The 14789-nt window shown below is 36.1% G+C and overlaps 1 protein-coding gene and 1 long non-coding RNA gene across 2 annotated transcripts in view; one reads left to right on the forward strand and one right to left on the reverse strand.

Annotated features, from left to right (window-relative positions):
- Window positions 1–5428: 5428 nt before the first annotated feature.
- Window positions 5429–14789, reverse strand: part of rph3ab (rabphilin 3A homolog (mouse), b) — a 29219-nt gene continuing 19858 nt past the window's right edge. Inside the window, exons 13-16 of the mRNA XM_048183242.1 lie at window positions 12334–12488; window positions 12047–12128; window positions 10822–10918; window positions 5429–7256 (exon numbers count right to left, since the gene is read on the reverse strand). Coding sequence (XP_048039199.1) covers window positions 7126–7256; window positions 10822–10918; window positions 12047–12128; window positions 12334–12488 — 465 coding nt within the window. The 3' untranslated portion in view covers window positions 5429–7125. The remainder of the gene's footprint in view (window positions 7257–10821; window positions 10919–12046; window positions 12129–12333; window positions 12489–14789) is intronic.
- On the forward strand, window positions 6961–10813 carry LOC125264020. Its single transcript, XR_007183965.1, has 3 exons — window positions 6961–7092; window positions 7198–7276; window positions 7609–10813. It is a non-coding gene; the product is annotated as an uncharacterized LOC125264020 (long non-coding RNA).

The raw sequence follows: 14789 nt of genomic DNA on the forward strand, positions 1-14789 counted from the left end.
TTCCCTGAGTAAGGGAACGAGACGCTACGTCGAATGACGTGATGGGAACCCTCTGCATTTTGTGTTCGTGAAGCACCTCTGTATCCAACCAATGAGGAAACGTGACGTCAGAGGCGGGTGACGTCACGGATCAGGAAACTATAAAGCATACCCAGAACAAAGAACGCTAGCTTCTGGAATATGTCTGAAGCAAGACGCTCACAGGTATGCCAGGGGTATGGCAATGTGACGTAGCGTCTCGTTCCCTTACTCAGGGAACAGGGGTTACATCTGTAACCCGAGACGTCTTCAAGCTGTGGGTAAAATGTCTACAGAACAAAATGATGAGCAGGAGATTTAATTTAATTAATTTATATTGTAAAATGTCACTTGTCATTATAAAATGATATGTTTAGACATTGTTACAGACACAAAAGGCAAACATAATGTTGCTGCAGCATGTACGGATTTCACAAGCCAGGAAAAAAAAATATTTAGCAATTAATGAAGTAAAATGGCAGCAAAAACTATGACAAAAGAATAGGTGGAGGTGTTTATCAGCGACAGGGACTGGGAGGAACTGGTCAAGGAAAGCTGAACGCAGCAAAATACAGAGAAAATGAAAGCCTGGCCCAGAGCGTCCAGGTGCGTAAAGCTTGTTCCCAGTTGACACTATATCATGTCTTAGTAAGATGATATTTAAATGCTTAGTTTTATGACCAAAGCATTGTAGTTTTAAAACATGTAATGCCATGCAATACAATGATGATTGAAAGATGAACAAATAATGTTCCCTTAAAAGCCTCATGATTTAGCAAAATACAGAGAAAATGAAAGCCTGGCCCAGAACGTCCAGGTGCGTAAAGCTTTTTCCCAGTTGACACTATATCATGTCTTAGTAAGATGATATTTAATGCTTAGTTTTATGAGCAAAGCTCTGTAGTTTTAAAACATGTAATGCAATGCAATACAATGATGATTGAGAGATGAACAAAGAAATGTTCCCTTAAAAGCCTGATGGATCATATTTGATACTCATATTTTAACATGATTTTTTATTATGTATGTTTTATTAATGTAAAATTATGTGTGGATAATCAAGTAAACCTCAAGTACTGTAAAGTTGCTTCAGTCCTGTTCATCTTGAAATATTACTAACAATATAAAAGTTATTCTTACGTTTACATTTATAAAAACCAGTAAAAATTTCACAGCAACAACACACAAAAACCACAACGTGAAGGTTGACTTTTTTACAGTTATACTAAAAGGCCTTTTACTTGCTAAAAAAGTGTAAACTATCAATCAGATGACAGAGGCCATGAAGTACATTGTGTGCAACAGGTTTTTCAAGCAAAGTTTTGATCATGTTGATAATTTAGAGGCCTTCAATTTGTGTATTAATTATTATACAGTATGATACAACTCTACAGTATAGAGTTAACGCATAAACAAGAAAACTGATGCAGAGATCTACCAGAGTAATGAAAATGGGCGCGACTGCCACTGTCATATTTACCTTTCTTAATCTCTCAAATTAAGTTAATCTCTCGAATTACCTTTCAGAGTAATTTTACAAGCATCATTCTCACACAATGAGGAAGGGCCTAGATAAATTCAGAAATAGATTGTATATTGACATAGTTCTATTATTGTTTACAAAATAAAACATTAAATGCATCACATTTACAAGCAATTTATACTGGCATTAACTTCAATATATCGTTAATAAAATGTAAATAATACTATAGTGCCACTATCTTGTTGATTTGAGTGTTTAAATGTATGTATTGGAAAATAACCACCAAATAATTATAAAAAGTCTCTATAGAAAACTGCTTCTGAAATAAAGTCAGAACTCTAATTGGTATTTTTTTTACGGCCCATGCGAGATTATATTATTTGATGGAGTTACTTTTCTGTTGTTTAGCATTGTTTTTTTGTTTTTTTCCACAATAGTTTAGCCCACAATCTGCTGATTGTTAAATATCTTTTCATTTTTCATAAATTACTTTTTAAAATTGTATAATTTGATTGTGATTAGTGACATTTTAAATACATAAACAAATAGTCACAGAACATTATTTATGTACATTTGGAATTAAAATGAATTCACTACATTTTTTATTGGGAAATTCATTGAAAAGTGAGGCCCGTGTTATGTGAATGTTCCAGATAAGGGTGGACTCATAGTATTGTAAATCTGACAATGAATTGTCTGGCATGTGCCCTAAAATAGTTACCAACGCAATTAGACGTCAGTACGTCAATATTTATACAACCTTTTCTTTAGCAAATATTTGACACGCTGAAAACTCCTTAAATGAATTGCACGGAACGAAACAGAATGTTCTGGTTTTCTCATGATTTCCTGAGTTTTTGCTTTAAGCCAATTCAGATGCTGTGACATAACCTAAAGAGGGTTGTGCTACCAAGACAACACAATTACTGATAAACTGAAACTTGAAATTTGTGACGATGGATGGTCCAAAATTGGTCAAAAGTTTTAAAAGCAGTTACAGAAAACGTTTGGTGGAGGCATTGTTGTTAAATAAGGATCTACAAGTTAAACTCATGTGTTCGCTTACTTTCTCCATCCTGCATTGATTTTTTTTCAATAAATTTTAAATGAACTTTTGTGTGATTAGTCAGACTGTGCCTATATTTGTGTTAAACTGAGATCAGACATTTTAAGTGCACTTAAAGCAGAAATACAGATATTTTCAAAGGGTTCACAAACATATTCTTTCCACAGTGACTCCAAATGGGACAGATACAAAATAACCAAAATTCCAATAATTTTCTGTATTTATTCATTCATTGACAGTTTATTCTGACTTTATTGGCCTCTGTGTTTTGAACTCCAAGTAAAATCTTTACATGCAAAGTTCAGACATACAGTAAACACTTCCCTGTTGTGCAAGTACATGCACTAGATAGATATATATATATATATATATATATACAATTGCATCATGAATGAAATAAGAACATTTGTATACCAATAATCATTCACAAACTAAACTGGCAAATATGGTGTGCTATATTTTGTTTGTTTTTTGAAAATGTCATTGGGATAATCATAGATAGCTCTGTATATGAATAAGGTCTCATGAAAAATGCAGCAAGATCACATTCATTTTGAAAATCTAATTCTAGACTACAAAAGGTTAGAGGTCATGTTCAACCCAATCTCACAGAAAAACGACAGTTTTACAAGGTGCAAATTTCATATGAATTTGTATGAGGTGCTCATATGAATGAGATTGTATGAAAACGAATGAGCGAACAATTCGACAAAATGTAAAATAGTTACAAATTGCCATGAGATTGTATTGGTCATGTCATGCATTTTTTTTTTTAATTCTATTCCTTGAAGTTCACTTATAATACTTGGTCTAAATGTATTAATACATGAGCATTTTCCACCAGTCTCTGACCCCTATGACCAATTCACTCCACTTTATGGACGCTCACCCTTTAAGACTTCAATATAAACGACCACTCTTATACTTTAATAAGTAATTTTTTTTTTTTTTTTTTTTTTGCTGAGAAGTAACAATAAATGCTCTTTTTGGAGGATGTTTTGAGTTCTGAAACTTTGAGTTTTTTTATAGTACAGTGACCTCTTATATAGCCTATCAAAATATCAAGGAAAACTTGATTCCACATGACACGACCCTTTCAAATTTTCTGTGATGTCAAACAACAGGCAACCGCACTTCTGGGTTCTTCAAATGAGCAGCTTTTTATCGATTGACATGAGAAGTGCTACGGTTCTAATTATCTGTTTTGGCATTATATCGTTGGAGCTGTGGCACAGACAAGTGGTGTGGCCCAAATATAAACAGCTGCTGTGCTCAAGGAGACCCAGGTTGAGTCTGGCTCAAATCATGTCCCAGTCCCTTTCCTATATTCTCTCCACAAAAAATAGTTTTAACTTTATTCATTATTTCATTTATGTAACAGGATATTCTAAAGCCTGAGGCATGACATAAAAGTAAAAGCAGATATTCAACGCATCTTTATTGCTTAAATACACATTAGCAAATTTGAGAAAACTTTATGGAGCTTAAGTTCGGTATGTCGACATTAGGGGTGGGCTATATTTCACACGATTAACCGGTAGAAATTTGTCAGCCGTTAGAGATTTTGGACTATTGTCAATATCGCGGTTATGTGATGTTGCTGTGCTGCGCGGTCACGAAATATCATCATTTGCATGCATTTTTAAGCAAGTTATTTTAAACTGTTGAAACGCAATAAGCAGCGAAGGACAACTCAATTTGCTATATGTGCACACTGTCTGAGAGAGGGTTTCTGAGTGCTGTCTCAGAGACGCGCGCACATGAAGGCGCTGCTCATAGAGTGTGTGAGTACTGAACCGAGTTATTTTTGCTGCCTAATTGGGCTTCAATGGTTAAATACACATATTTATGTTTCAAAATGCCCGTCTTTCCAAGTATCCTCGTAAACAGTCATTTATGTCTTAAGTGAATGTAAACAGTTGAGAAAGAAAACGCATGTGTAACAGTATATTCGGTCTTAAGGCCTTTGCACACTGAGTCCGAAATTTTCGCATGCGTTTTTTCGTATTCGTAATCCTAAAAATTCGTCACGCACAGAGACCTTGCACACTGAGTCCGATGCATATTAATGAATGCGTTGCGAAAAAAAACGTAAAACATTACAAAATGAAGTCTTCAAGCAGTGAGCACGATTTAGTTGTCCTCTCTCTCCTTAAAAAGAGGAAATATGGGTCCATCCAATTTCGCGATTGCATAGAGAGAAAGAGTTTCACCTCATCAAGGAGCTGCGTGATTATCCCGAGCGTTTCAGTTTACTTCAGGATGTCAGTGGCTAAGTTTGATGCTTTGCTTCTGGCACAGTCTGTCTTTGTATTCCGCACGTTGTTTGTCATTCAGTGCTGCTGTTTTGTGCTGCAGGCAACGTGGATCAAATTGTCAGACGGCATTTGGGATTTTTGCGTTCGCGTACGGTGGCTCTGAATTGTCAAAACGTCTCTCAAAATGCGTGCCACGGATGCGAAAAACGCAGAAAATCGAACCTGATCCGAATATTTTTTTGACGGACGAAAGTTTCGGAGGCAGTGTGCAAAGGTGATTGACATAACGTGAGGTCGAATTTCGCATGCGAATTTCGGACTCAGTGTGCAAAGGCCTTTAAAGTGACAGCACACCTAATAAACCTGCTGTCATCTGTCATTAATGTTAAAAAAAAAACAACAGAAAAAACTTTTTTTTGTTTTTTTTACAATTTATGTAGGCTAGTATTTCTTATTTAGTGCTTGAAGTTTTTCAGGTAGGTCTATTTCTTTGTTCTATTGTAGTTTGTTGTCCTATTACTTGTATTTAGTTTCTTTGTTCTTATTTTATCACTGGCTGTTTACTTGCCTTCAGTATGCTTGTTTTTTGTTGTTGTTTTTTTAAACATAGGCTAGTAGTTTTTTGTGATATTGAAATTGATTACAACAATTATGAAAATTTAATGGTATCAAATATATATATATATATATATATATATATATATATATATATATATATATATATATATATATATATATATCGTTATCATGAAATAAAATTACTCATATCATGATATAAGATTTTGATCACATCGCCCACCCCTTTTTTCATTTAAATACACATTTGATCACATAAATAATAATTTTTTATATTGTTTAGGTTTAATAAACAATGTTTTTGAATTTAAAGTTACTTATATGAATGCTAAGTTAGAGCATTCAAAATCAACAACAACATTTTCATATTTTTTCATCTTTGAAAAGATTTCATTCTCATATATTTTCATAAATAGCCAATACCGCAGTGGTGCCGAGACCAGGTCCTGTTATATCAATGATGATCATTTGGTGTTATAGGACCAAAGGTATAATACCAAATGTATTGTCACCACAATTATGGTTCAAAATGTAAAATCAGCGCAACAGCTCTGTTTCTGGGTTCCAGAAGATCCCAGAAGTGTCGCTGCCAAACGTTTGTTGGTAAACTGTAATCTCATCTAGGGGAGTAAATTATACAAAGAAAATAAATTGAATTCACTATGATCACAGACACTCTCATGCATAAGAGCTGGTTATAATAACAGCAAAGAATGGAAATGCTGAGGTCATTCCATTGTAAATGTGCTTTCCTGATGCAATCCTGTGATTGGACTGCAGTCACAAGACAAACAGGCTGCAGGTGACTAATTAAAGTAATCTTGGCTTGCTTCACAGCCATTAGACTCTTTTAGTCTGTTCTTTTATGAAGTAATTTAATTTGTCCATGGAAGCTGTTGTCTTCACGCAAGGCATTTGTATTTTTAGCGCATTACAAACCACAAATAAGATGCATGATTGAAGGGGTTTTGTGGAATAGTGTGCTTACATAGAAGTGTTGTTATAAACCAGACATTCCAAGCAATGTGTTACAAAATTGTTTTCATTAGAAGACTACCTAACCTAACTATGTCTAAATGTATCCTTGCCAAACAGATCACATAAAACGATTCATAATGGTTTAAACATTCTTTGGATTCAGTCTTATCTGTGCTGTGTAAACATCCCTACATGTTGTTTGCCTATTTGTTTGAAATAATTATGTAAATTTGATGTTGAAGGATTTTACCTGACATTCTATATGACATGTAAACATTCTAAGACTGGGTAAAACTGGTTAAAATAGGGCTTATATATTCTGTATCTGCCTCTTTTTTTTGTTTTTAAGGAGAAAGACTTTCATTATGCTTTTTAATAAAAGGTTGCTAAGAGACATGATATTAACGCATTCCCACAACAAGGTAAATATTTGGAGTTTTTACAGTTGTTCTTAAACTATAACTTAAAAAAAACACAATGCTACTTTGGCCAGATAAGAGAACATGACATGACATAACTGTGCAGTTCTTTTACTTTTCAATGCTAACCGATAGTCGTTTGTATGTAGGTCACAGTGAACAGAAGAGCTCCAGACATCACATTATGTTCTTTGAAAGCATATCATGTGTCAGCCGGACAAGAACAAGATCGGTATAGCCCAAGATATGCAGTTAGTGGAGGGGAATGGGGTTGGCAAATGGGCCAAGTACAACGTAAGTGAAAGGCATGCACAAAGCTTAAAGAGCCTAATCACTGGAGATGTGATTCTCATTGAAAAGAGTATGCCAACGCTCAATCTTCTTGTCTTTGTTCTTTAGGCATTCGTACCAGTGCTTCAAACGCTCACCTTTGGCAGTGATTCCCAGCTGGCAGCCTCCTGATCATAAAATATTAGTGGTATTAAAACAGCTTATTACCAATACAATATTTAATTTCAATAGGGGAATGAGATGAAAGTCAGTGATGAATGGTCAATTTGAAGTCAATTTAATGACAACCGTTTACACCTAGTATCAACATCTTTTCTGGTTGATCCGATCACAAGTAGACATTGCTAAATATACATAAACCAAAATTTTCCATTTTCCAAGGGTTCCATCGCCCTTAAGTCAATAGGTTCTTTGAATGGGTTTTTGGTTAAATGCTTGAAATATTATGTCACATTTTATTTTATGACATAAAATACATCAGTAATCGTTACATGTCTCTTTGTTTTGGACTCTCTCCAGAAGATCAGAGCTAAAAACTATGATCTTGGCTGAGGACCGTCTTTGGAGCCTGCGGCAAAATGGTTGGCCTTTGGAGAGGTATGCAGAGGATTTTCTCAAGCTTTCCCATCAGGTGAGCTGGCCTGACACCTCCCGCAGTGTTTTGGGATGGGACTGGATGGGGATACGTTAATTCGTTATAGCGAGCCAGCTTGTTATTTCTCTTTAGTCGATAAATCTCTATTTAAACGGTTCAAATTTTGAAGTAGAAGAAGTTAAAGAAAAGGAGTGTCTTCCTCATCCAGCCCCCTCTGAGACACACTTGGCCTTGTAAGCTCACCCCACGCCGGTGCCCTCCACATACCGCTCCAAGGGATCCATCCATTCCTGACCTCCTGTGTTTCCCCGTTTCCAAAACTGGGTTTCTAACAGCACTGAAGTCTGCCTCCCTTCCTCCGTCTATGGCTTCTAAGACCATCCCAGTCCTCAGCCCAGTGAAAACGCAGGCCGCATCGCACGCTAGCCTGCAGGCCACCCTTCCAGAGTCTCATCCCAAAATGGCCGCCACCCTTCCAGAGTCTCGTTCCAAGATGGCCGCAGCCCTTCCAAAGTCTCTTCCTGTCATGGACATCACCATTCCAGAGTCTCGTCCCAACATGGCCACCATTCCAGAGCCTTGTTCCATCATGACCGCCATTCCAGAGTCTCATCCCGTCATGGCAGACGAGACATTCTTGAATAATTTATTGGATACACACTGGTATGTTATTGTAGGGACACTGACTTTATATTTTCACACCCCAAAACATGAACTGTGATAGGTTGCATTACATGTCAGTCAAATGTCCTCTTGGGCGGTGCTTGGCCAATGAAAGCTGCGATAGGTTCCAGACCTTCTGCCATCAGTCAGTATTGTATACCACTATGTAAAGCGACCTTGAGCTATGGAAAGGCACTATATAAATAAAACTTATTCTTCTTCTTCTGAACGTCTGGCTACGCAAGACTATATTTGTGATAATGTAATGAAACATGCCAAATTGTGTGGAAATAATTTTTGGCCAGGCTGTCATACAAAGATGTTATGAACATATGCAAAAACAGGACAGAACCAGCAAAATATTAATAAATGAATATGTTGTATTCAATGTATGCTTTTTCCTGTTAGTTTTTTGTCCCAACATGGCCACCATTCCAGAGCCTTGTTCCGTCATGACCGCCATTCCAGAGTCTCGTCCCGTCATGGCAGCCGCGCATGTGCCCCTAGGTGTATTGGTGGAGTATGAGGGTATGTCTTGGAGCCCAGATATGGCTCCAGCCCCTGAGTCCGCTCCAGCACAGACTCCAGCCCCTGACCACAGTCCAGTGCAGGCTCCAGCCCCTGACCAGAGTTTGTTAATGGCTTCAGCCCTTGAGCATGTTACAAAGTCCATTCCAGTATGTTCTCCAGAGTCTGCTCCAGAAAGTTCTTCAGAGTCCACTCCAGAACTTCTCCAGGCCTACAAACGCCTAGCCAATGCCCACGGAGGCCACACCACCATGGCATCTTGAACTACCTTCTTCACTGTGGACCTCTGAGTCTTCAGTGGCCTCGGAGGCTCCAGCACCCCCTGTACCTCAGTAGTCCCCTAAGTCTCCAGTGCCCTCGGAGTCTCCAGTGCCCCCTGAACCTCCATGGATCACTGGGCCATCTGTGCCTTCCTGGCTTCCTGAACTGCCTGCTCCTCCCTGGTTCCTGGTACCACTGGTTCCGCCCTGGAGGCTTCCTGTTCTGTCGAAGACACTCCAAGCCAGCCTTCAGGGCACCCTCCCTCCCACACCTATTGACTTTATTTGGCACGAGGACGCGCCTTCTGGGAGGGGGAGGTAATGTTACATGTCTGTTTGTTTTGGACTCTGTTTGATTTTCATTGGTTCCCTTGTTCCTTTGTTCAGTTTCCCGCCACTCCTTAGTTGTAATGGTCACCTTAATTATGGTTCATTCATTACCAGCTGTGTTTGTTCAATTAGTCTTTAAACTTGCATAACATTCTTGAATAATTTATTGGATACACACTGGTCTGTTATTGTAGGGACATTGACTTTATATTTTCACGCCCCAAAACATGAACTGTGATAGGTTGCATTACATGTCAGTCAAATGTCCTCTTGGGCGGTGCTTGGCCAATGAAAGCTGCGATAGATTCCAGACCTTCTGCCATCAGTCAGTATTGTATATCACTATGTAAAGCGACCTTGAGCTATGGAAAGGCACTATATAAATAAAACGTATTCTTCTTCTGAAGGTCTGGCTACGCAAGACTATATTTGTGATAACGTAATGAAACATGCCAAATTGTGTGGAAATAGTTTTTGGCCAGGCTGTCATACAAAGATGTTATGAACATATGCAAAAACAGGACAGAACCAGCAAAATATTAATAAATTAATATGTTGTATTCAATGTATGCTTTTTCCTGTTAGTTTTTTGTTTTTCTATGCATTTTTTTTTTTTTTTTTTTTTTTTGCATAGTAAAATAAAACCTGTATCTGTCTTTTTGCCAAATACTTTTGTCAGATAAATATCTCAACCAGGTTTAGTTTTTTGTTCTCCCTCATTTTTGAAATATTTAAAGTCCCCCTGTGGTGAAAATCAAGCTTTTAATGTTGTTTATATGTCTATGTGGTGTTTTTAATATGCTTTAAGACAAACCATGTGCAAATTCATAAGTCAACACCATTGCTGAGTATTTTCTCTTTAAAACTGAAGTGAACCAAAGACATTCCGAGTAACCAATCACGTCAACGTGTGATTGTCAACAAGTGGATCTCCGAGTGGAGGCAGGGCTAACTTGCACATTTATAGAACCGTGTATAATATATGAGGCAAGGGTGTAGAGTTACATTCATTGTTAATGCATGAAGATTTTTTTTCCCAAGGAAAAAACATTTAAATATGTAATTTTGGTGATCAAAGATGAGTTTTAAGGGATAAAATTATTGACTACAGGGGGATTTTAAAAAATATTAAATATTTTTCTCATATTTCGAACTTGTAGGGTCATTAAAGACAAATATCTCCTCCTGGCCACTACTGTGCATGCAGAAGACATGTTGATACCAGGTGTAAACAGCAGTTTGTCTCACCTGACCAGATCAGCCAAGACAGAAGTTAATACCAGGTGTAAACATGGATTCAGAAAAACTGGATACAATGACATATAATGATATATGTTACAAAATAAAAGTAAATACCTATATAATCGTTGGATTTGCCAATGTCGTAGTCCCATACTGAGATATCAAGAGTCTTTTTGGCCAGCTCTGCATGCTTAATTTCATAGCTGAATTCCTGCAACAAAAAAAGTTCACATGGCAAAGCAAGGGAAATCTTAGAAACATGGTAAAAAGATCAAAATAGCAAGCACAGATTATTTAAACATAACTACTTAGTTATAATAATAATATTTTTTATTTTAATATTAATATTATTAATATTAACATTAATCACAGATTTTGCTATGAAGTGCTGAAATTCATCAATATACTTATTTTTCTGACAAAATCTATTGAGTTCATTCTGAAGAAAAGAAAACAAAACAATATGTAATTATCAAAGCCTTCCACCTAAAGAGAGAAAAGCATTAAATTAGCCCAAACATTTTCCTAAGTCAGGGATTCCCAAACTACTTTTTTTCTTTTTCTTTTTCAGCGGAACGTCTTTGGCATAAAATCAGGAATACTTAAAGAAAATATTTTAAGTTAATATTTCAATAATTTAGCACATTTTCCATGTTCACAGTTCTCTGATGTTGGTTAATGTCACATGACATGAAAGTAAATATTTCAATTTTCTTAGTGTTTTATTTTGATTGTTTTTATTTTGAAATTATTGAATTTATTGAACATATTGAATGTTAACACAAGAACACACAGTATCTCAGACAACACAATCCAGAGATTTAATCAAATCCGCAAATGTTTTTAAAGACCCAAATTAGCCAGAGATGAATTATCAAAATTGGAAGATCTTGGTATAAGCCTATGTCATAACCAGATGGATTAAGCGAGGTACAGTGAACACACTCCTGCTCCTGAACTTTAAAGGGTAGTTCACCCAAAAATTAAAAATCTGTCATTTACTCACCCTCAAGTTGTTCCAAACCTGTAACTGTTTTTTTTTTTTTCTGCTGTACACAAAGTAAGATATTTGAAAGAATGTTTGTAACCAAGCAGATCTTGCCCCCCATTGACTACCATAGTAATAATGGGGGGCGAGATCTGTTTTGTTACAAACATTCTTCCAAATATCTTCCTTTGTGTACAGCAGAAAAAAGAAATGAATAGAATAACCCGGCCAAACTTTTGTATTTGTGTTTGCATTTCTCTGGATCACAGTACTCTGATGTAGAGTGTACACACCAAGAAATAAACAACTATTTGTTTAATTATGTGTCTGCATTACAAGTTGACAAAGTACCTCATTAAACTCTGGGTTGAGTGTCTTCTTCTTGGTCTGCGTCTTGTTCTTCGCTTTCTTCCCCATATCAGGTTTCAGACATCTATTCATAGAAATATGCACATTTTCAAGAATTTGTTTTAAATTTTAAAACATAAATCTAATTCTATGAGCATAGAAATGCTTACTGTACTGAGTCCTTTTACAGTACAGTAACTAATTATACTGTACATTAGGAATTATATATTTTAATATTTTTGAATGCCTTAACTTATATGAGTGTTTCCTAAACATAGAGAGAGACTCACATTTTGACAAAGGGATCAGAGTAGCCATTTGCATCCATTGCTGCTAAGTGAACACAGCGTATAACACCTACAATGAGACGACTCTGCTGGCTGTTGTACATGAGGGATATCAGGATACGTCCTCTCTCTTCATGCTCAGTGCCTTCTTTTCCAGTCTAAACAGGTACAAAAATAGTAGTGTGGATGATAATGATAGCACAGGAGTGTTTATTGCAAATTTACTTATTGTAGAAACACCTCATCCTATAAATAGCACATGGATGTTATTTCATTCTACTACTGCTGGTATTTGCAGATTAAATATAACAATGACGAACAAAATACACAGGATGCACAAAATAATGGAATCAGTACATGAAAAGGCTCTAATATAAAAAGCATGGGGTTGGGTTTATGTGTCACCTGGCCTAATCCGCAAACCTTTGTTAATGATACCCTTGAGAAAAAGCATTTAATTGTATTGAATGCGTACTTGTAGTGTACTTTAAATTTCAAAAGCATGTTTTTAAAAAGCTATACTTGCAGATAATATAATATAAATTAATTAAAAGGCCACTTAAAGAGAGTGCACTTTCATGACAATGTTTTCTAAACTTAAGTGCACTTTACAAATGTCAAATTAAAGGTTTTACTGTAAAGTATATTTTAAATATTTTTTTTAATAATCTTTTGTCATGCTCTTTGTGGGTGTAATCTGGGTTCGGGCCAAAATTCCAAGCTCGGAGCCCTTCCCCCGGACAGCACGCCAAATACGCATAACTTTCACTCTATTTAATTCTATGTAAATGTGAACTCATGAAATCTAATTTAAAGTTAATATATTTTAAATGCACTAAATTGCAAATTCATAATAACAATGCTTTTATTACAACTCTTGGATTGTTTGGCATGGTAATAGGTATGACAATGTTGATATATTTTGTCTTGGCGGAATAGATCTGCTACACTGCTGTTTTTACTGCTGCTGCTGTGGAGCAAGTATGGGACTTGCCACTGCCAGTACGTACACGACACACTGTTGTGAGCAAGTAAGACATGCTGCTGCTGTACAATATAGCGTACATCAGTGGTTCTCAAAATGTTTAGAGTTGAGTACCCCTAAGGCATTTAACATCCTTCTGCGTACCCCCTCTCTTCCACTTAGGCTGCAGTCACACCTTTTCCATAAGGTACATTATTTGCCACTTGATTGATTTCCTAGTGCATTTTTACCTTTATAAATACCTACAGTGGCAAGAAAAAGTGTGTGAACCACTTGCAGAATCTGTGAAAATGTGAATAATTTTAATAAAATAAGAGAGATCATACATGTTATTTTTTATTTAGTACTGTCCTGAGTAAGATATTTTACATAAAAGATGTTTGCATTTAGTTCACAAAACAAAACAATAGCTGAATTTGTTAAAATGGCCCATGAACAACCATCACAAAACAAAAAAACAGTCGTGGATCATCCAGGTAACCACACACAGTATTAAGAATCAATGGTTCACATACTTATGAATGGGGTTATTTTAATAAATCCAGCTATTGTTTTGTCTTGTGAACTAAATGCAAACATCTTTTATGTAAAATATCTTACTCAGGACAGTACTAAATAAAAAATAACATGCATTTTGTATGATCCCTCTTATTTCATTAGAATTATTCACATTTTCACAGATTCTGTAAGTGGTTCACATACTTTTTCTTACCACTGTATATGAAAAAAAAACTATGTTTTAAATAAAAAAAAAGTTAAATATAGAAATGGTAAAAATGAAGTCATACTTATTAAACGAAAACCGCCAGTAGGTGGCGGTAAGGCACTGTCTTATGAGTGAGTCATCGAGTCATTCATTCATTCAGTAACAAGCAAGTGGCTGTATTTAGGAATGGGTCATTGAATCATTGACTCTCACGATTCAGTCTGCAGATTTGTTCACGAAACACCACTGTGTGTTGCTTGGAGACCAAAGACTTTATATACAGTCTTAAAGGGACTTTGTTGGAAATAAACAACAGTTCTTCTGTGGCATTCTTTGGAACTACTATTTCGTTGCAAAATAGAGCAAACAATACTGACAAGACTGTTTAAAATGTACATCACTTAATATTACCCTTCTGTTTGTTGAACTATTGTATAAAATCAATGTCACATTTGAGATCATGTGGATATTTGGGAAAAAATGCATTATTGCTTGTATATTATCAACATTAAAAACAAGAACTCACACAGGGTATGTTTTTATATCAAAGAGAGTTTGAGTTTTAAATCGATCTCAGTGCACAATCTCTCTATAGGTTGTTTGTTCTTCATGCTAATAAGTGCTACATCCCCACTTTTACATTGTCGAAAACAGCAGTAATTTAGCGCGATCTGCTAAGGCTAACCTATCATATGCATGCTGCTTGTGCGGATGCAGTCAGTTTTGATCACAAAAGATGAGGTAGGTTTGATTGGATGTTATGTATTT

The sequence above is a fragment of the Megalobrama amblycephala genome, linkage group LG3, assembly GCF_018812025.1.
Source record: "Megalobrama amblycephala isolate DHTTF-2021 linkage group LG3, ASM1881202v1, whole genome shotgun sequence".
Taxonomy (NCBI): Eukaryota; Metazoa; Chordata; class Actinopteri; order Cypriniformes; family Xenocyprididae; genus Megalobrama; species Megalobrama amblycephala.